The sequence below is a fragment of the Neltuma alba genome, unplaced genomic scaffold, assembly GCF_004799145.2.
Source record: "Neltuma alba isolate B1F8T4 unplaced genomic scaffold, ASM479914v2 tig00013166_pilon, whole genome shotgun sequence".
In the NCBI taxonomy this organism is placed as follows: domain Eukaryota; kingdom Viridiplantae; phylum Streptophyta; class Magnoliopsida; order Fabales; family Fabaceae; genus Neltuma; species Neltuma alba.
The window spans coordinates 90,971-116,512 of record NW_021637477.1 but is presented as its reverse complement, the minus strand read 5'-3'; the positions used below and the strand labels follow the sequence as shown (position 1 = coordinate 116,512).

Genomic DNA, 25,542 nt, shown 5'->3' with positions numbered 1-25,542 from the left:
TAAATTCAGTGTTGTAAATACCAAATAAAGTGTTGTTACCAAATCTGATTTGGAATTTAGTAATTTTTAACTTCTTTTTTTTTTTTGTCATTCTCACTTTTAAATTCTATATTCATTGAAATAAATTTTTCAAAAATATAAACAAAGAAAAGACAAGAAAGTTGTCTTCTAAGAGTTCATGGCTTTAAGATATTATAAATAGGGTTAATTAATCCACAAGTCCTTATAGTTTTAATGAATTTTGAATCAGGTCCCTATAATTTTCTTTCTTTTTATGAGGTCCTTATACTTTTACCTTTTTTTAATTAGATCCTTGTATTTATTTTTCTTTTAATTAAGTCCTTATAATTTCACTAAATTTTTAATCAGGTCCATGTAGTTTTAATTTTTATTTATTAATTAAATATAAACTTAATTAAATAGATTAATACTGAAATATAAAATATTAATAATTAAATTAAATTAATAATTATGTAATAAAAAAGTAATAGAATTAACTAATTTAGGAAATTTTTTTAGAACAATTAATTTTTTTGCTGAAAAAATTAAAATCATTATAATAATTCAATATCTTTAGAATATTATTGTTTATAAACCAATATTAAATAATATACACTATTTTATGTTTATATAATAGTACTATTAGAATTTATAAAATAAAGAATAAAAAATTTAGGGACTTAATTAAAAATAAGGTGAACTTATAAGGACTTGATAAAAGGAAAAATAAATACAAGGACTTAATTAAAAACAGGTGAAAGTATAAAGACCTGATAAAAAGAAAAAAAATATAAGGACCTGATTCAAAATTAGTTGAAACTATAAGGAGTTGTGGATTAATTATCCCTTATAAATAAACAAACTACATTAAGATGCCGCGATGTGAAGGGAACATTAGCGGTGCGTAGGTGCGTAGGTTTTTATGCCTTATCAACAAGAAAAACTTAATTAGTTTGACAAATGACAAGTTCAGCCAAATGCATAGGTTTTAAATGTGACCCGTGCATAAATATCTTCATTTTTTTAATTTATAATTTAGATATAACTTTGACGATTGGTTTCTCTTGTTTCCAGCTGATCAAATCCTCTTGCTTCAATGGGATCAATATATTGTTGCAGATAAGGATGTGAAATGAGTTTTTTTTTTTTTTTTAAGTGAGGGATTTTGTCGTTTTTAACCGAATTTCAAAATACCACTTAGGTGCTCCCGTGAGATTAAATTAGGCAAATTTAACGTACCATTCCGAGATTTTCGAAAACCCTGAGGTAAAAATAAAAAATAAAAATGAATATTGACCCGGTCAATCCCGTGGGCTGTGGTCTCCTCTTTTACCTTGATTGACTTTGCTTTTATTCATATTGAAGAAAGCATTTTTGAGTCGGTGACTGGAAGCAAGCTTTTTTATATATTTCGTTCAAATCTATATTATTTTAATTTAGGTCAGATTCAATCATTATGCGTGTGTTATGGTACATATATGATCTTTTGCTTGCTTTTTATTTTTATTTTTAATATATTATTCTTCCTCTCTTTTGTATGGAGTCAAGCCAATTTGTCCTTTTCATCTGAAATAACATTGGAAGTCTATTTTTCGCATGTCACTTTCAATGGTTCCAAGTTGCATTATAAGTTTTCGGTGAAAATGAGAATATGATTTCCAATTTAAGTCATTTAAATACGTTCATCTCTGTACACTAGTAAGCATCAGAACTACAAGTCTTCAAGTGTAATATCGATGTTCATGCCTAAAAAAATTAAAATAGTTTTTAAAATAGGCTTCAAGTGTAACCAACAAGAAAATATGCTATAAACAACGATAAATGATGATTTTCAATAAAATTTCACTCTTATGTTTTATTTTAATTATATTCACTCCAAATATACTAAAAATACTAGTAAGCATCAGAACTACAAGTCTTCAAGTGTAATATCCAGGTTCATCCCTAAAAAAATTAAAATAGTTTTTAAAATAGTCTTCAAGTGTAACAAACAAGAAAATATGCTATAAACGCAGATAAATTATGATTTTCAATAAAATTTCACCTTTATTTTCTATTTTAATTATATTCACTCCAAAGATACTAAAAAATTTAAAATAGTTTTTAACTTATAAAAGTTGCATTGGATATAAATATTAATCACTTAAAAATATTACAAATAGTTAAAAGTCAATCCCAATAAGCTAAAGCAGACATCAAACCAGCACCCAAAAGTAGAGAAATATTTGCTCCCAGTTGAAGATAAGTACTGTTTTGAAATCTTTCAGTTGTAAAATCTGCAGCTAAAAGATCAACAAGTGCCATATATATTAAGATTCCTGCCGACGCTGCGTTAAATATTCCTTCGATAATAAGAGCTTTTTGACTATTCTCTTCGTATCTGCTGCTAATTGCCATACCAATTCCTATTCCCACTGGGGTGGTCAGAGCAAAGAACAATCCCATAATTACTGTAGCGTTGTTCTTGAATTTTGCCTGCAATTATATATACACACATATATAGATGATGAATGAGATATTGAACAAATCTTGTAAAACTTTGTGTGCAGTAAAATGAGGATGGACTATTTTGGTTTTGGATGCTGTCAAAAGTTCCTTCAATTTCTATACATGATCAAAAAGATATTTATAACAAAACAAAAGGTAAATGTTACTCCCTCCATTCTTAAAATTATCCATCTTTTCAATACTACTGTTAATTGATTAATTAACTATAATAAATTCTAACATCATCTTATAATCTATCTTATTTCTTCTAATCCCTTTATTCACGATAATAATACTAATAGTTTTTGGACTTTGCGAACTAGTTAAGAAAATCTTATATTCAGGACAATAGGAAATATTTAAATTATAGAGTAATAGTGACTTTTTTTTTGGGGTATCATGGCACTAAATATCAACTGACTGGAGCTTGACTAACCCAAGTGGAGTCAGGAAAAATCACAAAGATGAGTAAATAAAAGGCAAGCTCATTGATTTATTCGGATAAACAAATGAAAATGAGTCGTGGCCAATGGCATGGGCCACTTTGGATTCCCTTTTGGTGTTTTTTTCCTCATGTCTTGTGACTTTTCCACGGATGAAATCGCTTGTTATTAGTGACTCTATTCCATTATGAGAGAAATTTTAGTTAGCTGTGTTGCTACGTATGAGTCCTTAATAATTATTTTTTAATATAACTCAGAGTATCCCAAAGTCAGTTAAGCTGAGAATGTTAAGGTTAAACTCTTTCAATAAGTGTTTTTCCCAAGATTTAAAGTTATTTTCTCTTTTTTATGGGGTAATATAATAAAACTGCTTACCATCTTAACCAATAATTTATTAGTGATTCCTTGATAATTTTGAATTACTCTTTTGGACATTTACGAAAAGAGACACACCTGAGCGATACAGCTTCCAAGACCCATTCCTTCAAAGAATTGATGAAACGTTAAAGCAGCCACCAGAGGCTTTATGTGTTTTGCATCCTCAGATGCTCCCAAACCTATTCCTATGATCACCGAATGCACTATTATCCCCACCTCCAACACCTGCATGCATATATATTATCCATTTTGTTCATTTTAAATTAATATTGTGTGTGTGTGTGTGTAAAGCACGATGTTAAACTGAGTGATCTTATAAATATATATATATATATATATATATATGCCTATACCTGTGATATGACTCTGTGACGAAGAAGCTGAGATGAATCTGAGGACCCATGAGCATGACCATTATTTGTTGCGTGAGTATGATGAAGATGAACATGTCCTTCGTGTCCTGTTTGTTCCTCAATCATATGAACTTTCTTGAAATACGCAGTGGCGAAAGCATCCACCATTAGGGTTCCCATGGCAGCACACATGGCCACAAAACCAGTGAAGGGAAAGTCTGCCCATGGATGTTCGCTCAAGCAAGGAGACTTCAAGTTCTCGAACGCGTCGGGAAGGACGTGAATGAATCCGGTGGACAATATGACGCCGGCGGCAAAGGCCTTGATGAAGAAGAAGAAGTCCCTATCAGGACTTAAGAATGAGACAAACTTTCCGATGACCGGAATCAAAACTCCGATGACACTCGCAAAGAGTATTGAAGCTATGGCTGCAAATTTATACCTAAAAGCCCTGGCTTTGTCGCCAACGACTTCGTCTTCTTTATTGCATGTACAGTTACACTCTGAAACAACTAGGGCTGGAAGAAGAACAAGCAAGAGGAAGACGAAGAAAGTGAAGACTTTGGTGGTTTTGGACATGGCGCTAGGTAGAAGCTGGCCGGAGAAGGAGACAATAAAGTGGGTGTAAGACAATTTTGTGATTTTTATTGGAGAATAGTGACGATGACATCCCTGAGAGCTTTGATACACATTGAACAAATTAAAAACCTTGAAAATATCCGGTGGATGCTTTGAAGTTTAAAGCCAATACAGAAAACATCAAGGGAACAAAGTGTCGTTAAGAAATAGAATTTTTTTCAGAAAAAAATTGAAAATTAATGGTCGATAAAAGTGAAAATATCTTTAAAATATGTTAATTGTATTCCAAATTTAGGTATAAGTTTAGGAGTTCATTATAGTTTTTCAAGATGAAAAGATTTAATGTTTGAAGGGGAAAAGAAAAAGACCGAATCAAGCCACTTTTACGCATAATAATTGTTTGGTGGATATATTTCAACATATCTTATATCTGCGTTTGTATCATATTGTTTCCTAGGCACCCATAAACCATGACAGAAACCTGTGAGTTCCAAGCTTAGCCCTTTTTTAGACTATACATTAAGACATAAACCTTGAAACACATATTCTTGATCAAGGTAAAAAAAAAAAAAACCTCATATTCTTGATGGCAAAAGAAAAACAAAGAAAAAAAAAAGAAAAGGACTTATTCTTAGTAAACTTTCGTTGAATATAATTAATACAGGAAAGGCAAACTTTAGTCGCTGTACAGGTGGTATGTGTTATATCTAATCCTTAGTATAAGAACTAGTTAACTAATTTGAGTAGGTTAAAAAAAATTAGTTAAATTAATTATTTGTAATAAATGAGTGTTGTCTTTCCTAAAATACTCTTACAGTCTTACTAATAGCTAATCATGTATATTAGCTAGAATTATTATTTGATGAAATATTTAATATGTACAGCTATTATAATGACTACCTTAATAAAAAAGATAAATATGATAAACAAAATAAATTGAAATTTATTTTTAAGATCAAATTAAATATCAAATTAGTTCTTACATTAAGTAACGTATGCTAATTTTGTTTAGTTTGACTATCCAATTGATGACATCCGTATATATAACGAAATCCACAGAGATTCCTATCCAAAACGCGTACTTTCCACTCATGAACCTTCCAATATTGTAAAACATTTAATTTTATAATTTCTGAAATTAAAGTAGTCTTTGTTATTGTTTACAACCACAAGTCTACTGTTTTAAGATTTTTGTTAGAATAATTTTGCTCTCGTTTTGGACCACACGGTTACAATTGCTCGCTGCCAGTCGTCATTTTGTTTTGTTGGTCACCTTCATTGAATTTTCCTAATGCTCTACTACATATTATTGACCGCACAAATAATAAATAAATAGATAAAGCAAATTATTGAGTGCTCCTGCTATTCTTTGAAAAATTTAAGAAACACAAACGTTAACGTAACGAATTAAAGAGGATGCTCTGCAAAAATTCCGATTCCAAATCAACAAGATCCATCCATAAAATTTAACAAGTAGAGGTGGGCTGGGATTATAATAAATAAGTCACATCATTTATAATTTATGAATTGTGTGTCTGTCTAAACTATTAATTATTATAGTATATAAAGTAAAAAGATTTTTTTTATTAATATAAGTTAATTCATTAAATTTATTGTACGAGTATACAATTTTATTATTTTGTAAACTATTGTTTTTTTTAAAAGTGTATATATTGAATAAAAATAAAATAGAAAAGTTATTAAATTTAAAGACAGGTTAATAACCTGCCAGGTTTAAGATATTTTTGTTGATTATATAATAAAACAAGTTCATAGTATCTTATAATTAGAATTGGCTATGTATCGATAAACTTTAAACAGTCCTCTTTATAGTAGACAAATCAGAATTAACTTATATATGAAAATTATACTTCCTCCACTTATCCAAAAAGAAAATTTTCTCCAATTTTTCCCGTATAATATTCCACTAAGTTTGATAAATCAAGTTCAAACAAATGCAAAGGTTAATAATATATCATACATGAATAAAAACAATATATAATGTGATACATATATAAATATATTCATTTGATTAATTTAATTGGATGATAAGTTCATTCAGCCTTATCAAATCCCCTGCTTAAGAACTCCTTAAGGCATTAAAATAAAATATGATAGCATCTAAAATTTAAAAATACATTTTATCCAATTTGAAGAGACAAGTATTATTTTGCCTTTTCTCGTGCATAAAATCTGCAGCATTTTTTTGTTCGGACTGAAAATCTGCAGCATTTAACAAATTAAAAAGTTGATCCAAGAATAGTTATGATATCTCAATTTGTTTCAGAAAAAATGGATAAACAATACAACAACAATAACAAAACCTTATCCAACTAGGTGAAGTCAGCTATATGAATTGTATGGTACTATTGAACTCTATCTAAAGCCAAATCTTTGAATATATAATTAATTAAAAGATCTCACTTAAGAACCTCATTAAGTGTTGTCTTTGGCCTTTCTCTATTCCTTTTTATTAAAAGATTTTATACTGCTTGATCAACTCTTTTCACCAACGCATCCAAAGGCTTTTTTTGTGTAACACCTTACCTCTATTCACCAGTAGGATTATTTTCTTTCACTTTAAACCACTAAGAGCCAGGTTTCATCCCGAAAAAAAAAAGGAGTTTTTTTTTTTTGCTTACTTTCAAAGCAACCTATAACTAATTAAATATATAATTAGCAGGGCTTAACATTCAATACCCTGGCTACTGGTCCGTACAAAAGGGTACATATACTCATATATACAATCTGGGCATAATAAAAACTATATATCAACATGTAGGCTATTCCTATCAATGGCGGTCATTATAGTTTATCTGCCCTTAGTCATCTCCTTATGGAAGAATATTTACACAACAAAATATATACACATTATATCCTTACTCCAAAATAATAAAATACAAGAAGCATTTTAAGCAAAATATATATACACAAGATCTCTTGCTTCTTCTTTCACCTTCAAGATCTATCAATCACTACTCTTTTGCCTTTAGAAGTACTTGCTTTTGCTGTATGACATGAAAAAAGTGATGAGATTCTAAAAAATTCTAGCAGTAAAATTCCTTCATGTAATCATACAAGATCACAAATAAACATGTTACCCAAGCTAGAGAGAAAAACACCTTGCAACCAAATATAATAATTGATGAACAAGCATCATGCACTTACATAGCTGATCGCTAACTATAGTGTCCACATTCCAAAATAAATGGAAACAGTCACATGTTGTCATGACAAATCATATCCCGCAAAGGCAATTTACATGTTCTCATACACAATCAGCATCATGACACATCCAAATATGAGGCAATTAATGCACAATCACAAGAAAGGAAAAGAGTTACTACTTTTTACTTTTTCTTCAGTACTACCTTCCCCTTGCTTCCTTCTTAGCTTCTTTCTCAATGGACTTGGACAAATATCAAATCTAATATATTTTATAGGCAAGGATATATATATATATATATTAATAAGTATATAAATTATTAACTATTGTATTAAAATAACATGTTCATTATAGCTTGAATTCCTTATAATCAATTATATAAACTTGTCTATTTCCCTTATACTTCACAAATTTGTTTTGCTTATCTTTCCTTCTTAATTTGAAGAATTCATTTTTAGGCTCTAAGTTACAAAATTCCAGCATCTTTCCCAAATTCCTACATAGGCCAAGACATATATATGTAACTAGATCATTTATTCCAAGTCTTCCAACAATGAATTAGCACCCTTGAATATTTTCAAGGTGCTTATAATTTATAATAACAGCATTCCTTTCTTACGACTGTGAAATTCCAGCTTCACAAACATCATTCTATCCACCATTTAAAAGTCCCCTAGTTTAAAATTAAATTTCCTCTTGAAACCCACTTGACCGAAAATACTTTCCATGTATCTATATATATAATTAAATAATTGCCATGTGATTTAGTTTCAGCTCCCACACCATTAACATCACGCCACATCCAGCAAGTCTGACATTTTCCAGATTAAAATATATATACTCCCAAAATAATCACCAAGTCACCAAAAGAAGGAGTCAACGTTGTGCAGTCCCATATATATGTATATCGCATAATCTCTCTTCAATTTCATCAAAACCGACACTAAAATAAAAACATAACATAGAGTTTAATTTTAGGATCACAGACCCAATTTTTAGACAGTCATAAGCCAGAAAAATCATTCACATGGAGTCCGAACCATCCTCCAGGATCTTCACCCAAATATCATCATCAACATTCTAATCTACCCAGAAGTTTGACAGCAACGAGAAGCAAGGAAAGACTTTGACTTCAACATCTTATGAACTAGATTCGGCCAGCCATAAACCAGAAGCAAAGGTCAAAACCAACATACATATATATCAACATTAAATTTCTTTCTTCCCAAAACCTCAGAACCCGACATCCATAGCTCCAAAAATTGAGCCCTTGCTTCGGATTCAGAAAACACAGACGAGTAAAGAACATTTAGACCGAAGAACACAGATGCAAGGCACACACACACACACACACACACACACACCTATATTTATGAATAAGGCTCCAAAATTGAGCCCTTCACTTCTTAACTCTGTAAATTCGAAATCCATGAAGCACAACTTAGAGATTTCAAATCCTTCTACCAGATTGCTCATGCCTTGCTTCGGAAACATATATAAGAGCAAAAAAATCACATGCAACACTGTCTATCAACATGCAGACCCAAAAACTACCGTCACACGCTTAAATCTTATCATAAAACATAAAGTCACCGATCCTCCTCTCCATTCCTTTACTTTCTCTCACTAACCAGACTTTCTCACTCAACCATTGCACCTTATTAAGCCACAGATCCAAGGAAACAAGAGTAGAAGGAAGTTCTGGAGACTCACCTTGGTTGGCAACACGGATTGCATGCACTAGAAACCACCTCCAGCCACTCCTCCTTCACCGTCTCTTTCTCTCGGTCTCCCCCCCGTTCTCTGAACTGTATCTCTCTCTCTCTCTCTCTTCTTTTGGTCCCAGACGAAAATGAGAAGGCTGGTGACTTTTGTGAAATGTCTATTATGCCCTTCACTTAATTCCTCATTTCTAATTCTATCATTTCTTTATAATTCTGCAATTATAAAATAAATTCAGAAATTATTCCACGACATTTTATATGGATTTTCCTTATCCAAAGCTTCCTTGACCCCTAAAATAATTTTCATAAAAATTCCAGGTCAAAAATCAATTCCCAACTATTTTTTTTGAATTTTTCAAGAAAATAGCATTTAATTCTAAAAACTAATCCTTAACTCATTTTAAGGATTTTATGCCTCAATTAGCTTCTTTCCTCATAAAATAAGTTTTTTAAAGTCTTCAGCTCAAATATAAACCAAGCCAATGTATGAACAGTAAATGGATGAACAGTAAACATATCAAATTTAACCTTGAAAGTCCAGATGTATGTATTGTTATAAAATACCAATACTACCAGTCCGGACTTTTTTTTTTCCAATTAAAGGGAAAGATAGTAATGACATGAAGGTATAAGTAGGATTGAACTAGCAATCTCTGATTTTTTTTTTTTTAGAAGAGAATACTTATACCACTAGATTACAAAATCATTGGCCCAATCTGGTTTTTGATATAAGACATCTTCTAAAGATTTCCATAGCCGTAAATATAAATATAAGGTACTTTGCAAAACGGTAATAGCATTCATTTTTTTTTTCACAGATGCCGTTATTAGTTGTATTATGAGAAGAGATTATGTATTTTCTTTATTCTTATAAAATACTACCTTCACTCCTTAATATAAAACCTTGTTTGATTTTTATTTTAATCCTAGTTATAAGACCCAAATCTAGTTTGTCTTTCATATTTATCTATTTTTTCCCAAACTATTCTTTATAATAATGGTAGTTTTAGCCAATATACTTGATTAGCAAGGATATTTTAAGAGAGATAACACCTATTTATTACAAATAACTAATTTAACTAGTTTTCTTATTCTACTCAAATTAGTCAACTAACTCTTATACTACCTCCGGTCCTAATTATAAGACCCAGTTGACTAATTTGAGGAGATTAAGGAAGTAAGTTAAGTTAGTTATTTGTAATAAATAAGTGTTGTCATTCCTAAAATATCCTTGCTAATTAAGTGTATTGGTTAAAATTATCATTATTAGAAGAACTATTTTGGAAAAAAATACATAAATATGATAGACAAAATGGATTGGGGTCTTATAATTAGGACCAAACAAAAAGTCAAACGGGGTCTTATATTAAGGACCGGAGGTAGTATTAAAGACTGATAGTAGTTAAAAGTGTCATCTATTAAGGAATGATACTATTGACTCCTTGACCACAGTTAGGAACTTCAAAGTATATGTGTATGAAGTCTACTGTAAGCTGTTTTTTGTTTATATTTATATATATATATATATATATATAAAAAAACTTAGAATATCTTCAAATCATTTTGGATTTAAGACTAATTTCTGTTGGGCTGAAAGTATTAAGATTAAAGTTCTCCCAATAAGTATACTTTTTAATATTTGAACTTGTATTCTTCTTTTTACAGAATAGGACCATTTATTTTTTTTACTAAAAAACATTTATTATTTCAACCAGCAGCGCATTGTAGTGCAAACTGTCCTTCCCTCCCCCCCCCCAAAAAAAAAAAAAACGCCAACTTGCAAATTGCAGGCCGAAGATCAAAATCTTGCTTAGATTGTCGTAGTTACTGGGGTCCTACTCCTGCCTAGTCATTGGTCTCTATAGAATGTAAATCTTTTATTAATATCGAAATAATTTTTTGATAATAATTTTTTTATCACGACAAGCAGAGGTCACTTCACCTTGACAGTTGGTTCCTTGTTCCTTCTTGGCTGATCAAATCCCCTGCAAAAGAACTCCTTAAAGAATTATATTAAAATGTGAAAGCTCCATTGCCCTAACAATTATTTATTTGACTCAGAGACTCTAGCTGTGTTTCAAACGGCTCGCTTCATCACAAAATAATAATAATAATAATAATAATAATAATATTGATGTCAATTAAATTGATTTCTCAGATCCAACGTCAATGAAAGAGGCTGGATGTATTTCTACCGGGGAAAAAAAAAAAAAGATGCTGGATGTATTTGACCGGAGAATAGCCAAGATTCTTCTTCATCTATTATAATATATTATTATCATTTTTTTTAATTAAATACGATTTGAACGCATCCACCCAAGCATGTCACAGCCGAGTTTGAACCAGGAGCTCATCTATTACGATTTTACGATATATTATTATCATATTTGGACTTTTATTACTATTCAAATAACTGTAATTAAGTTAAATAATACAAATCCTTACAAATATAAAGGATTTGGCTTCAAAAAATATTTTTAAAATAATGTTGAACCATCACGCGGGTATTTTCTATATGATATTAGCGAGTAGCGACAATGTTGAACTAGTTTGCAAGTTAATGGTTATCGAATAGAAAATACAATAATTTGCAAGGATTGTATGGATTAATTGGCATTATTGAATTTGTACACCAGGTTAATGGTTATCGAATCAATTATCTTAATGAGAAATTTGCAGTAAACTAATAAATACAATTACATGATTTAATTAAAATTTCACTTACCCCCCCCCAAAAAAAATCTTCGTCCAAATAGATATGTTACAAATAAACTATGACAGAAACTTGTGAGTTCCAAGCTTAGCCCTTTTTTAGACTCTACATTAGGACATAAACCTTGAAATACACATATTCTTGATCAAGGTTTAAAAAAACCTCATATTCTTGATGGCCAAAGATAAAAACCGAGAAAAAGAGAAAAACACTTATTCTTAATAAACTTTCGTTCAATATGATTAATACAAGAAAGGTAAACTTTAGTCACTACACTGATGGTATATATTACCTTCATATACACCTCAATATAAAAACTAATTGACTAATCTGAGTAGATTAAAAAAATTATTCAAGTTAATTATTTGTAATAGATAGGTATTGTTTTTTCTAAAATATCCTTACTAATAATGTATATTAGCTAGAATTATCATTTGATAAAATATTTAACACAATGACTACTTTAGAAAAAAAAAAGATAGATATGATAGACAAAAGAAATTGAGATTTATGTTTAGAACCAAATTAAATATCCAATTAGCTCTTATATTAATGATCATAAGCTAATTTTGTTGAGTTTAAACATCGAATTTGACATCCGTTTGTATGAACAAATCCACAGAGATTCCCATGCAAAACGCGTTGTTTCCACTCATAAACCTTCCGATATTCTAAAACATTTAATTTTATAATTTCTGAAATTAAAGTAGTCTTTGTTATTGTTTACAACCACAAGTCTACTGTTTTAAGATTTTTGTTGGAATAATATGGCTCTCGTTTTGGACCACCCAGTTACGTTTGCTAGCTACAAGCTGTCATTTTGTTTTGTTGATCACCTTCATTGAATTTTCCTTGTGCTCTACTTTATATTGTTGACCACAGTACACAATTTGGTTTTTGATAAAAGACATCTTCTAAAAGGTTTCTACATTCTCAAATATAAGTTACTTTGCAAAACGTTAATAGCATTAAATTCTTTCATTTTCTTTACACAGATGCCCTTATTAGCTGTATTATGAAAAGAGATTATATATGTATTGATTTTAATTGGATGATAATCTCATTAAAAGTAGTAATTTTTCTTTTTTATCGTTTTAATGATGCAAACGATTGTAAGCATTTTTCCTAATCCTTATTAAAAAGCGTCATGTATCAACTATTGACGAATGGTGATACCATTGACTCCTTGCCCACAAGTAGAAATTTCAATGTGTATGAATTCTAGTGCAAACTGTCTTTTTTTCCGACGTCAACTTGCAAATTGCAGGAAAAAGATCAAGGTGCGTTTAGACTAGCAGTGATAAAAGTGAATTTTTTTTTCCCATCTATCTAACTTTTATAAATGTAAATTAATGTAAAAGTCAATTAGTATAATGTGATTTATATTTAGTTAACTTTTGAAAAAAGTCAATTTGACAAACTAAAACTTATTTGAATGATTATTAAAAAGAATAAGTTTAGATATAAAATGATTCAAAAAATATAAATTTTATTAAATAATACTACCTCAAGTCCTTAATATAATATCAATTTATAAGGATGACAAATTAGTTTTTTAAGAAATAAATATGAATACTTTAAGATAATTTATTAATTTCTTTAATCTCGGCAAATAATTCAACTAGTTCGATGTAATACATTATATATTATATACATAATACGATAATTTTAAGAGATATATTAAAATTAAAAATTATAAAAATTGTATTATTGAAAAAATAGAAAATAATGTGGACCCATTTTTGAGTTTTTCAAAATAATTTTATGGGCAAACTAGAATAATTTATTTTTTTCTCGCAAAAAATTAATCTTTTATTTTGTCAAAATAATGTGGACCCACCTCTTTATCTTTCTCTCTTCCTTTTTTAACCAAGCCAACGCATAAAAGCCATCAAAAGTCGCAATGACCGGCTGTGCGTGTTTTATAGAATATGAAATAAATATGTGAATTTTTTTTATCTAAATTAATATAAAATATGCTTATAAATATTTATATAAATGATACCAAACAATTAATAAAGCTAGTTGCCAATCAAAAGTCGTTTGGGTGATGATATTTTTCATTTTGAGCTGAATAATAGTGATAATAATTTTTTCATCACGACAAGCACAGGTCATTTCACTTTGACAATTGGTTCCTTGTTAGCGGTCAAATCCCCAGCAAAAGAACTCCTTAAAGAATTATGTTAACATGTGAAAGCCCCGTTACCTTAACAACAATTTATTTGACTCAGAGACTCTGTCTAAGTTTCAAAGAGGTCGGTTCATCATTAAAAAAAAATAATAATTTTTTTTTATGTCAACTAAATTGATTCCTCAGATCCAATGCCAATCAAAGAGGCTGGATGTATTTGACCAGAGATTAGCCAAGATTCTTCTTCATCTATTATAATATATTATTATCATTCTTTTTAATTTAACACGATTTGAACGCATCCGCCCAAGCGTGTCGTAGCAGAGTTTGAACCAGGAAGTCAGGAACCCATCTATTACGATTTTACGATATACTCCTCCGGTCCTAATTATAAGACCCAATTAACTTATTTGAGGAGATTAAGGAAGTAAGTTAAGTTGGTTATTTATAATAAATAAGTGTTGTTATTCCTAAAATATCCTTGCTAATTAAGTATATTAGCTAAAACTATCATTATTAGAAGGATTATCTTAGAAAAAAATGCATAAATATAAAAGAGAAAATGGATTGGGTCTTATAATTAGGACTAAATAAAAAGTCAAATTGGGTCTTATAATAAAGACCGGAGGAGTATTATTATCATATTTGGAATTTTGTGATTATTATTATTCAAATTACTGTAATTAAGTTAAATAATATAAATCCTTACAAATATAAAGGATTTGGCTTCTAAAGATAATTTTAAAATACTCCTCCAGTTACACTATAAAATGGATATTATATTTAGAATTGAAGAAATACTAAAATACGATCTAAGTTATCGTGTACGATCACGAGGATATTTTTCATATGATATTAGTGACAATGTTAAACAAGTTTGGAGGTTAATGGTTATCGGATAGAAAATACGATAATCTGCAAGGATTGTATGGATTAATTGGCACTATTGAATCTGTACACCAGGTTAATGGTTATCGAATCAATTATCTTAATGAGAAATTTGCAGTAAACTAATAAATACAATTACATGACTTAATTAAAATTTCACTTATGCTCCCCCCCAAAAACAATTTCTTTATCCAAATAAATATGTTACAAATAGAACAACTTATCTCCAACTTATTTATAACTGGCTATGGAAAACAAAGACTTCAAAATTACAAGAACAAAAACTTTTCTTTCGTGCTAAGCAACTGAAAATTACAAGTAATGAAGTGTACTACGTCAAGCCCATTTAGCTATAAGAGACATTAAACCAGCACCTAAAAGTAAGGATAAATTTGATCCAATCTGAAGACGACTGCTATTTTGCATTCTATCAGTCATAAAATCTGCAGCCAAAAGATCAACAAGTGCCATATATATTAAGATTCCTGCCGATGCTGCGTTAAATATTCCTTCAACGATCAAAGCATTCTGGCTATTCTCATCATACACATTCGTAATTCCTATTCCAATGGCTATTCCTACTGGAGTCGTCAGAGCAAAGAACAAAGCCATCACTGTAATAGTTTTGTTCTTGAATTTCGCCTGCAATATGGGATTAAAAAAGAAGGAAAAAATTATAACAATAAATATGGGACTTTTTATTTGATTTTTTTTTAAAAAAATAAAAATGAAGTTGATTGATACAGCTAATTAACAGATGAGCCGTAACCACAGAAATTTGCGGATTTGGAATATATTTCTGTGTGCGGTTCATATCCTTTTGCTTTTTCATTCGACAAAGACGATATTAATTAAAGGCTTAATAGCATATTTAATCTGAGACCGGCCTCTCTCCTCCACTCTTCTCCTCCTTTATCACCACTGGATCAAATCTTAATGGTCCAGATTTTATATTTTTTTAAAAAATTATTATTTTTGGACAAAAATATTTTAATTTTACTTTAAATAATACATAAATAAATCTCAACTGTTAAAATATGATGTGAAGAGTTCCCAAAAAAAAGGTCTACTTTATAATAATAACAATAATAATTTGATCTAACTAGTGTAGAGCCAAAGATTATTATTATTATTATTATTATTATTATAAAGTAGATTTATTCCTATGAACTTTTCAGATCATATTTTAACAATTCAAATTTATCTATGTATTTTTCAAATAGAGGAGAGAAGCTAGGTGTCTTTAATTTTCAATTTTTGAAATTTAATTTCATTTTGATTTTATTCATAAAATTTGAAATCCACGTCAAGAGATTGACTTTTATCGATGACATCAAACTTTTAGGGACCAGCAGTAACCCTTAATTAAATTGAAAACGTACCTATCCTATGCCATAGAATAATGTTCTTTTTGACTTTTCAAAACGTACCTGAGTGATACAGCTTCCAAGACCCATGCCTTCAAAAAATTGATGAAATGTCAAGGCAGCAACCAAAGGCCTTATGGTTTTGGGACTCTCAGATGCTCCCAAAGATATCCCAATTATCACTGAATGAACTATTATCCCCAGCTCCAATACCTTCAATTCCATTCAAAAACCCAAATCATTTTCCCACAATTAATAATTCAACTTTCACTAATATTCTTAAACGGAAAAGGAAAAAAAGAAGCAGCAGCAAATAATGATGATCTATCTGTGTTTTTATATATATATATATATATATATATGCGCACACACACATACACACTACCTTTTCATTCTTAATATAAGAATTTGTTTGATTGTTATTTTGATCCTAAATATAATGACCCTAATCCACTTTGTCTATCATATTTATGTATTTTCTTTTAAATTAGTCATTCTAATAATGATAGTTCTAATCAATACACTTGATTAGTAAGGATATTTTTTGAAAAAATAACATCTATTTATTACAAATAACTAACTTAACTTTTTTTTAATCTCCTCAAATTAGTTAACTAACTCTTATAATTAGCGTCGGAGGCAGTACATACCTGTGATATGACTCTGTGACGAAGGAGCTGAGATGAAGCAGAATCAGATGATCCATGGGCATGGCCATGAGTGGCGTGAGTGTGAAGATGAAGATGACCATCATGTGCTGAGTTTTTCTCTTCGTCTACATCATTGCCGGCTTCAATCGGGCCATTATTGTTCATATGGTGTTTCTTGAAATACACAGTGGCGAAAGCGTCCACCATTAGGGTTCCCATGGCCGTACACATGGCGACAAAACCAGTGAAGGGAAAGTCTCCCCATGGATGATCGCTCAGGCAAGGAGACGTCAAGTTTTCGAAGGCATCAGGGAGGACGTGAATGAATCCGGTGGCTAATATCACGCCAGCGGCAAACGCCTTGACCATGAAGAAGACGTCCTTCTCGGGACTTAAAGCCGGCACAAACTTTCCTATGACCGGAATCAAAACTCCGACAGCACTCGCAATTAGTATAGAAGCTATGGCTGCTATTTTGTACCTCAGAGCCTTGTCTCTGTCACGATCTTCGTCTTCATCTTCACATGTACACTCTGAGACAACCAAAGCAGGAAGCACAACCAGGAGGAAGGCGAAGAAGACGAAGGCCTTGGATGCTCTGGCCGCCATCATGGTGTTTCGAGAAAGGGAGAAACCGGAGAAGCACTTAAAGTGGGCGTGAGAGAAATTTTGGTGGGATTTATTGAAAAATATGGCGACACGTAAAACTGGAACAATTGGTTTTATGTGGGTGATTTGATTTGATTCATTAAAAGCAATGAATTTGAGGGAGAAATATAGAAAATATTGGGTGACTTTAAAGCGAAGAGAGAGTATATGTAGAGTGTCGTTAAATGTCGACATATCTGCTAGCATAGCGAATAACATATTTTAGTTTACTCTGTGGTCAACGGGTTCACATGGAGACTTACCCTATTATGTCGAAATGTTTTGAAATTTTCGGTTAATAATTAATATAGCCAAAGCTAATTATGTGGATCCACCGTCCACACTATCTCTAATTTTACCCCCTGAAAATAGAATGAATTACTGGACGAGCTCTATATTACACTCTCAATTTTTATTAAAATTTTCTTATTTTATTAGTCATGTGATATTGAGTATCTACGGTGTTAATAATCTTTTACATATTTTGAACAAAATTTGCATTTTAATCATTTTGTTATAATGAGTCATTAGACTCAACCCAAATTAGTATTAGTAGTATTATTGATGATTATACTAGATGATCATGATGTTGATTTCACTTAATTTTGAATCCTAATTTCAGATAGTCCCGTCATGGAGTCAATTAGTGGACACCTTTAAACTCGACACAAACTTTAGCATCCAAAAGTCGAAGATATACGTTCTCCCGTTTGGGATATCCCTTTATAGATGAGGTGGTCCAAAGCCGCTAACACTGCAAGAATCCTAGTAAGTTTGTCTCCAAAACACTAGGATCCTTGAAACGGGTAATGTTTGAGTTAATTATATTATCCTCGAATTACTCTTGCTTATTTCCTTCATATGATTCGATCCACAAAGGTCCAAATTTGACGATAAAAGTCAATTATATTCGAGTGAACAATCGGTGGGAACTTTTCACCAACCCAGAAGAAACATTGAAAAAGTCTATATACTCTTATCATTTACTATTTGTGTATCAAAACTCGCTTCTTTATTGAAAAAAAAAAAATTAGTAAAAGCTAATGAAGACAAATAAAGAGATCCCTTTTTAACTTTTATAATGGGAAGTAAGATTCTCTTTTGCAAGATTTTTTGTTGGTCCGCAGGAAGGAGGTCTGTATTGTTCAGACGCAACTTATTATAATCACTAGTGGGGCATTTGTGTTGGGTTTTAACTGCTCATGCAGTCTTTTTCGCTATTGTTGGCCGAACAGAGAAACAAGAAAAGAAAGAGATGAAGGCTGTTCAAGCCACTCATGAAACTCAAGCTTCAATTTGACACGTCAGTACTCTTCAACAATTAGTCTGTCCCAAGTAACCAACAGGGGTTGGTTGAGTAAAAACAACTGGGGCTTCTAAGAACGTTGATTTCCCTCAATTGAACCTTGACAACACTTAAATCAGGACTCATATAAATATATATATATATATATATATATATTAACTACTCCTCCGGTCCTAATTATAAGACCCAATTGACTTATTTGAGGAGATTAAGGAAGTAAGTTAAGTTGGTTATTTATAATAAATAAGTGTTGTTATTCCTAAAATATCTTTGCTAATCAAGTATATTGGTTAAAACTATCATTATTAGAAGGATTATCTTGGAAAAAAATGCATAAATATAAGAGAGAAAATGGATTGGGTCTTATAATTAGGACCAAATAAAAAGTCAAATTGGGTCTTATAATAAGGACCGGAGGAGTATATCATATGACAGGCAAGGCCTGAGGTGGGGATCAAACCCTAAATCTGATGCAACAAAAGGCACATCTCATGCCACTAGACCGAATGGTCTTTGGCAAGAAAAGAATTAGTCTATCCCAAGTAAACAGATTCTCGCACTACTAAATTCCATTCAAACCAATATTCAAAGGCCAAGTATTCTGGAGGCAACTGGGCCGCCAGCAATAGACATCTCAGCAGGATATACATAATAGAAATAGAAGGCCAACCAGAAGAGAAGAGGGAAGCCCAAATATATAAAGAAATTTAAAATTCCACCCATAACAACAAAATCTGGAATTTAGAGCCTACCATTTTAACAAGAAATTGTGTCATTGATTTCCCTCACTTGGTGGCCTGTGCAATTATGTTACTCAGTGAACTGGCTTCCTCCTTCGCAGTCTCCACCAATGCATCCTGAAACCCAATACATTAAACGATTTGTTCTTGAGGGTTCACAGGAAGAAAATGCCCCACAGATAAATTGACAAAGACTTGATTATTATACCTGTGCAGCTATCAACCGAGCAACTGTTTTCTTGCTGGACTCTTGAAGCTCACCAGCAATTAGAAGTTCGTCTAGTATATAGTAGGCCTTCCATCATAATCAGATCAAAGAACGTATCAGATAGGATCTTATCAAACTAAAGAATAGGTTATGTTAGTATTTAAGTTTTGCATTTGGTCCTTTAAATTAACTTCATGATGAGAGATAGTTTAACTTCTAATCTGTAATGAAATTTCATATCATGTATATTATAAAGCGTCAACTCTGTCAAGACAGCAACAATCAGCGTCTTGTTTGTCTACTGACTTGGTAGACGAAACCCAAGTTTTAGGGTACATATGATACCAATTGGAAATTAGAAAACCGATATATCATGAAGGAAATTCATGGGACAGACATACTAATTTAACCTAAAAAATGAACATATTAAATTATCGTTTGGAGTTGATTCATCTTGAACATCAATAACAGCAGCAGACTAACAAGTGAGAAGGCACAAACCTTGTGGAAATTAAATATTAAGTCCAACTCACATACCTGCAACAGGTCAAGTACTTGATATTAAAATAAAGAAGAAATACGAAATTCTTGGATCCTTTCCAGAAAGAATGGGAAATACTTCTGTCATACAATCAGCGCCCTTATAAAGTGAAAGCTTAAAAGAACTCACACTGCCAAAATATCGATCAAGGATCTCAACATAATGATGAATTATCTCAAGCACTTCTAATTCGTTGTCATCTTGGTCAATACACATGCAAAAGTAGAGGCTAGCATATCTGCAGAGGACATCATCCATTTCAATAAAGAATTGATCATTGTCAAGATAACCAGAAATGTGCTCTTCAAAGCAGTAGCAATATATGATGAAAGGCCATGGTTTCTCGGTAAAATACCTTTTATAAACAACTTTATATCCTCTCCAATCCACAAAATTACAGAGCTTAGGAGCACGAGAAAGAATCACTCCACTGAGCTCACGGATAACCTTTCCAAAAACACAGATTTTTCAGCCAGAGATGGATCATGAAGAAATACAATGAATTCAACATGGAGTTATATGATAACATCATTACTTATGCAAGATAAATTAAAGTCAAATTAAACATAGATGTATACACTACTTGTAGTAAGTTAAAGTACAGTTGTAATAAGAGCTGATCTGTCCAGCAATCTTTGGAAATGAAAAATAGAAAACACAGTTGCCAGAATTACCTTTGATCTTTCTTTTTGTGTGTATGGTGAATACCATTTTGTAAGTCTCACTTTCCCTTGACGGCTAATAAGCAGCACAAAGTGAATCTACAAGTAACCAAGCAACAAAGGATGATGACAATGGAAACAAACCAAAAACGTTAATCCAATAACATGATGCAGAGTTGCCGGTGCAAAATAACACTTCCGCGTTCTGTCATCTCTGTATTAAATATTACAAGTTAATAATCATAAGATCAAAGGAGGCTACCTAAAAGCTTGAGTGTTCTGACCTCAAGCATCAGATTATCCTGGTCATGGGTGAAGACATCCTATCCTATTATCATAAAGTCATATGCATTTAACATGATGAGAACAAATAGTGGACGCCACCTTCATAATTGGAATCCCTCTTGGCATCAATTAATACTATCAAACTTGGAGATAAAGATATAACAGTGCAGTATTCACACACATTGAAAGTCCTCATTAGTGGTAGACACGCACACACATTTTATCTATTTATCCCTGAAACTAATAATGTCAATTAAAAAAAAAAAAAACTGAGAGGATCCAAATCTAAACATATGAAGGTTATGTGACGAAACCTGCATGTAATAACCGGCCAAGCTTGCTAATAAACCAAGGGTAAGTAATAAATATCAACTAGAAATAGGAACCAACGGTGAAGCTCTTGATAAAATCTGAGCCCATATTCATGTAATTCAAAGTAAACTTTAGATCAAGACGCAGGAAAACTTTTGAGAATGCCTAAGGATGTGTGGATTTTTCTGATTTGCTTGGTGCATCACTTCATACTGCAAAAGCACTACGGAAAGGCGGAGGAAGAACAAAAAGTTGTGGGACATCTGGGATTCATTGCTTCGCCAGGCATATGTAGTTTTTACTATTTCCTCTTGATCTAAACGTTGCGCTAAGCTATAACTGATTAGGTCATGAAAGAGATTAGCAAGGGAAAACCACTGATCTAATGAAACGTCCGCCCAATTTACTGGTCAATAACAAATGAAACGAAGGTTAGTCAGGGTGTAACTAGTTCTTCACCATTTCTGCTCCTTTAGAGGTGCAGGTCCTCTGTCCATTAAAATATATATATATATATATATATATATAAACATAAGGAAGTTGAAAAGCATTGAAATAATAAGAAGGGTCGATGTACCAAATCCACCAGGGAACTCAGATCTCGAAATTAGCAGGATCCCAGTTAGCGGATCACGATAGTAGCGCATATGTATTTGGGAGGGAAATAAAATTATCGTGAAAATGTATCAACAGCATAAAGAACAACGATCTCATCCGGATGCCAAATCAAAAACAGAAAAAACGACTTCCGTATAGCATAAAACTAAAAATTCTCAAGCTAGTCAAAAGGGTTTCCGCTCATCACCAGAAGAGGAGACCGACAAGCAGAAGTTCAATTGGGAAAAACATGAACTTAATAACCAATACCAAACAGTAATTTCTGCGGTGAAATCAAAATAACCAAATCGAGCATAATTGGGGGCGAGATCCAGTTTCTCACAGGAACAATATGAATTCAAGACTGGGAGAAACTTACCATTTGCGTCTGTGGGAAGATTGAGGACGCGAACCCCACTGAATCACTTGCCCAAACTCGACGGATACGGGAAATCAAAGGGCACTCTGTTCTGCAATGGCCACTCCTCGCGAGGATCAACTACGGACTCGGGGAATAAATACCTCAGTTAAGGCTAGAGTCAATAAAAATTCAGAGAAGGTAATAGATATTCTTAACTTCTTTTTTTGTTTTTAGCAACAATAGATATATTTTTAACGCTCCAGAGTCATTTTTTTTTTTTTTTAACAAAAGCTCCAGAGTCATTTTGTTGAATTTATTTTATATTGTTATCTCTGATCCTAAATATAAGAGCTAGTTGACTAATTTGAGGAGCTTAAAAAAATAAATCTAATTATTTGTAATAAACAGGTAACTAATCAAGTGTATTGACTAAAAATATCATTATTAAAAAGACTACTTTAAAAAAAAAACATAAATATGAGAGCAAAGTGGATTAAAGTATTATACTTAGGATCAAAATAAAAATCAAATAATGTCTTATATCAAGAACCATAGTATTTCTTAGTACATAATTAAATATAGTGGCATAAAATTGCTTTCACAATAGAAATTATTGTTATTTGGCTGAATTCTTAGAAATTATTGTTATTTGGCTGAATTCTCTTATCAATTTGGTTAGTATTTCCTTTTCCAAAATGTTGTTTTTCATTACATTATTAAAATGATTAGACCTATATACAATTTTATTTATTTTTTATTATCATATTTTTTCCAATTAACTAATAATTTCCTTCTAATAACATGATAGGTATATGATTTATAAGCAAATATACAATAAGATGTAAAAGTCATACTTGTATAAAACTTTTATCACAGATTCTAATGATGGGAATGATTAAGTTGTGTGCATTGCACGTTTATTAAATATGATTTAGAATTTGCACTGCATATTATATTTAGAACTGAAGGTAATATAATTTGATTTTAATTATATTTCAAATTTTTACAGGCAAAAATTGCATAGTACCACTGAATATAGGTGTGCCAACTTAACAAATTTCGAGTTTGAACCAACTCAAAAAAAAAGAAAAAAATTTCCTGCTCAGAAAAAAAAAATTTCGAGTTTGAACCAACGAACGTTAGGTGGCAAAGCTTGCCATCTGCGAGGATCCCCCCTGGCTTAATTCAGATTGATTTGGGTCCCCATAAAGTACTAAAATTACAAGGCAAGCCCAAAGCTCAAAATAGTGGGTGGTTCAATGAAAAGGAAAGAAGTCATATTTTAGTAATCTATCCTATGATGAAAAAGCAGAACTGTTTAGTTTGACTTGTACATATCATAATAATCTGAAGGTAGAATGATTACAGAACATTGACCTTTGCTGAAAGGAAGCAGGATAGGCAAAAGCCAATGAGATGTGAATTAATAATAATGGGAGACTAAATCAGTGATAATTACGATACATTCATTCATACACAGTTAAACTAAAACGTGTGCGTGTGTGTGTATCTATCATCAGAATGGCTTTGGCAGCATCACATGAGCCGTTGCATCTTTCTTCATCTTCCTTCTCTTGAACTGTTTCGACGCAGCTTTCAGCACCTTCGCCCATCCCTGTACATATTATCATCGACAATTTATTTCTCCAGTAATCACTACCTTGCAGATCCTAAATTCTAACAATTATTTAGTTCATAAACAACCACACTTAATGTAGCCTTTTCATCCATAAACAAACATTTTCTTCACATTTGATCAATCAAATTTCATGTTTGTGAGTTTTATCCCAGTCCATGTAAATTTGATCAACTAGAACTAGATAGCACACACAAATTAAGAATTTACACTAAACCCAGGTGGATTATTACCTTCATAACGATGGGATTACAGCCAGTCTTCATCCTTGGAGGCGTAGGAGACAAATCAGAAGGCACAATCTTGTTCTTCTTCTTCTTCTTCTTCTTCATATTCTTACTCTTAAGCAAATCCAGGTTGAGATTAAACGCTGTGGTGGAGAACTTCTTCCTGAGCTTTGATCCAACTTTCTTGGCACTGCTTTTATCACGAGCACCAAACTGCAAATCAATCTCATTGTGATCGAAAGAAACATTCCTGAAGGGAGTGAAGGAGTCCAGATCCATGGGAGCGAAAGGTCGAGAGATCAAAGGAGACCAGATTGAGCTCTGGGAATAGTCGAAGTCATAGGCTGAGTTATCTGGGAACTTGCCCAGAAGCTCTATCGACATTAATGGCTCCAAATACTCCACCACTTTCGCTGTTCCCAGAATCAGACTCTGTTCTTCTTCTTTTTCTTCTCCTCCGTGTGCGGCCATGAACGATTGAATGATTAGTGTTATGTTAGATTGTGAAAAGGCTATTGCTGTTCTTTTGTTCGTTTTGGTTATGTTTCCGTTGGGTGGATGTGCTTTTTGTAAAGGCAGGTAGAATAAATAGGAAAGTGACCGTTGCTCTGTCTCTATTCTTTGTATTTCCACTTTTGCCCTTGTGCAGTTTTGATTTCCCAATCAGATCCTATTGTGGCTCTGGGCTAAACCATTTGTCTCGTGGACTGGACTTTCCGCATATAATTGTGGGCCTTTGACCCAATTTATTGTTCCAGTGGACTTCACGTTTTAATGCTTGCGGACGATGATCGTTTCTTTTAATAATTCAAATTCAAATATTTTTTTTTGGTATAAACCATTCGGTATCCAACCGTGCCTTTTCTGAGCCCCAGCCTCTTTGGACCAGTTGTACCCGAGTGATCGACTAGTCCGGATTCGGGCCGGGCGACAAGTAAAGCCCTCCCCGGTACTCTTTTTAACAGGTGAGGATTCGAATCCCCGTCCTCAAAGAGCAGAGACTCGCCTCACTTGTGACCTAGCCATCGCCACTAGGCTAGGAGTATTCGGGTAATTCAAATTCAAATATTTGCTATGGAGATATTCCTGCGGACAAATGCTGTGTGAGCTAGAAGGTATTTTTTGGCAAAAAAGAAA

General features: G+C 32.0%; 4 protein-coding genes and 1 long non-coding RNA gene across 6 annotated transcripts; all 5 read right to left on the bottom strand.

The window, feature by feature from the left end:
• Positions 1 to 2,108: 2,108 nt before the first annotated feature.
• Positions 2,109 to 4,322, bottom strand: LOC114734979 (zinc transporter 1-like). Its single transcript, XM_028922632.1, has 3 exons — positions 3,662 to 4,322; positions 3,384 to 3,533; positions 2,109 to 2,475 (listed from the first exon to the last, which is right to left on the bottom strand). The coding sequence occupies exons 1-3, from the start codon at positions 4,238 to 4,240 to the stop codon at positions 2,170 to 2,172; spliced, it is 1,035 nt and encodes a 344-aa protein (XP_028778465.1). The 5' UTR covers positions 4,241 to 4,322; the 3' UTR covers positions 2,109 to 2,169.
• Positions 4,323 to 6,882: 2,560 nt separating this feature from the next.
• Positions 6,883 to 9,186, bottom strand: LOC114734980 (uncharacterized). Of its 2 annotated transcripts, none has more exons than XR_003739227.1 (2): positions 9,120 to 9,186; positions 6,883 to 7,248 (listed from the first exon to the last, which is right to left on the bottom strand). It is a non-coding gene; the product is annotated as an uncharacterized LOC114734980 (long non-coding RNA). The 2 variants fall into 2 exon arrangements; XR_003739226.1 differs by lacking the exon at positions 9,120 to 9,186 and adding an exon at positions 9,000 to 9,113.
• A 5,865-nt stretch (positions 9,187 to 15,051) lies between these two features.
• On the bottom strand, positions 15,052 to 17,630 carry LOC114734978 (zinc transporter 8-like). The gene is made up of 3 exons (XM_028922631.1): positions 16,883 to 17,630; positions 16,296 to 16,445; positions 15,052 to 15,507 (listed from the first exon to the last, which is right to left on the bottom strand). Exons 1-3 carry the CDS (start codon positions 17,492 to 17,494, stop codon positions 15,202 to 15,204), a joined length of 1,068 nt encoding a protein of 355 aa, XP_028778464.1. The 5' UTR covers positions 17,495 to 17,630; the 3' UTR covers positions 15,052 to 15,201.
• A 1,726-nt stretch (positions 17,631 to 19,356) lies between these two features.
• On the bottom strand, positions 19,357 to 22,670 carry LOC114734989 (AP-1 complex subunit sigma-1). The gene is made up of 7 exons (XM_028922640.1): positions 22,561 to 22,670; positions 21,000 to 21,086; positions 20,681 to 20,772; positions 20,455 to 20,563; positions 20,286 to 20,321; positions 19,785 to 19,871; positions 19,357 to 19,693 (listed from the first exon to the last, which is right to left on the bottom strand). Exons 1-7 carry the CDS (start codon positions 22,561 to 22,563, stop codon positions 19,622 to 19,624), a joined length of 486 nt encoding a protein of 161 aa, XP_028778473.1. The 5' UTR covers positions 22,564 to 22,670; the 3' UTR covers positions 19,357 to 19,621.
• A 1,281-nt stretch (positions 22,671 to 23,951) lies between these two features.
• LOC114734988 (uncharacterized) lies at positions 23,952 to 24,887 on the bottom strand. Its single transcript, XM_028922639.1, has 2 exons — positions 24,412 to 24,887; positions 23,952 to 24,157 (listed from the first exon to the last, which is right to left on the bottom strand). The coding sequence occupies exons 1-2, from the start codon at positions 24,874 to 24,876 to the stop codon at positions 24,059 to 24,061; spliced, it is 564 nt and encodes a 187-aa protein (XP_028778472.1). The 5' UTR covers positions 24,877 to 24,887; the 3' UTR covers positions 23,952 to 24,058.
• Positions 24,888 to 25,542: the final 655 nt, after the last annotated feature.

Excerpts from the sequence above, each read along its gene's own strand:
- LOC114734979 (XM_028922632.1), bottom strand. The coding sequence starts at position 4,240 with ATGTCCAAAACCACCAAAGTCTTCACTTTCTTCGTCTTCCTCTTGCTT. Across the intron at positions 3,534-3,661 it reads GTCACAGAGTCATATCACAG|GTGTTGGAGGTGGGGATAAT; the intron begins GTATAGGCATAT and ends ATATGCATGCAG. Across the intron at positions 2,476-3,383 it reads TTGGAAGCTGTATCGCTCAG|GCAAAATTCAAGAACAACGC; the intron begins GTGTGTCTCTTT and ends ATATAATTGCAG.
- LOC114734978 (XM_028922631.1), bottom strand. The coding sequence starts at position 17,494 with ATGATGGCGGCCAGAGCATCCAAGGCCTTCGTCTTCTTCGCCTTCCTC. Across the intron at positions 16,446-16,882 it reads GTCACAGAGTCATATCACAG|GTATTGGAGCTGGGGATAAT; the intron begins GTATGTACTGCC and ends ATGGAATTGAAG. Across the intron at positions 15,508-16,295 it reads TTGGAAGCTGTATCACTCAG|GCGAAATTCAAGAACAAAAC; the intron begins GTACGTTTTGAA and ends CCCATATTGCAG.
- LOC114734989 (XM_028922640.1), bottom strand. Across the intron at positions 20,773-20,999 it reads CACAAAAAGAAAGATCAAAG|GTTATCCGTGAGCTCAGTGG; the intron begins GTAATTCTGGCA and ends GTTTTTGGAAAG. Across the intron at positions 20,564-20,680 it reads TATAAAGTTGTTTATAAAAG|ATATGCTAGCCTCTACTTTT; the intron begins GTATTTTACCGA and ends TGTCCTCTGCAG.
- LOC114734988 (XM_028922639.1), bottom strand. The coding sequence starts at position 24,876 with ATGGCCGCACACGGAGGAGAAGAAAAAGAAGAAGAACAGAGTCTGATT. Across the intron at positions 24,158-24,411 it reads GTAATCCCATCGTTATGAAG|GGATGGGCGAAGGTGCTGAA; the intron begins GTAATAATCCAC and ends TAATATGTACAG.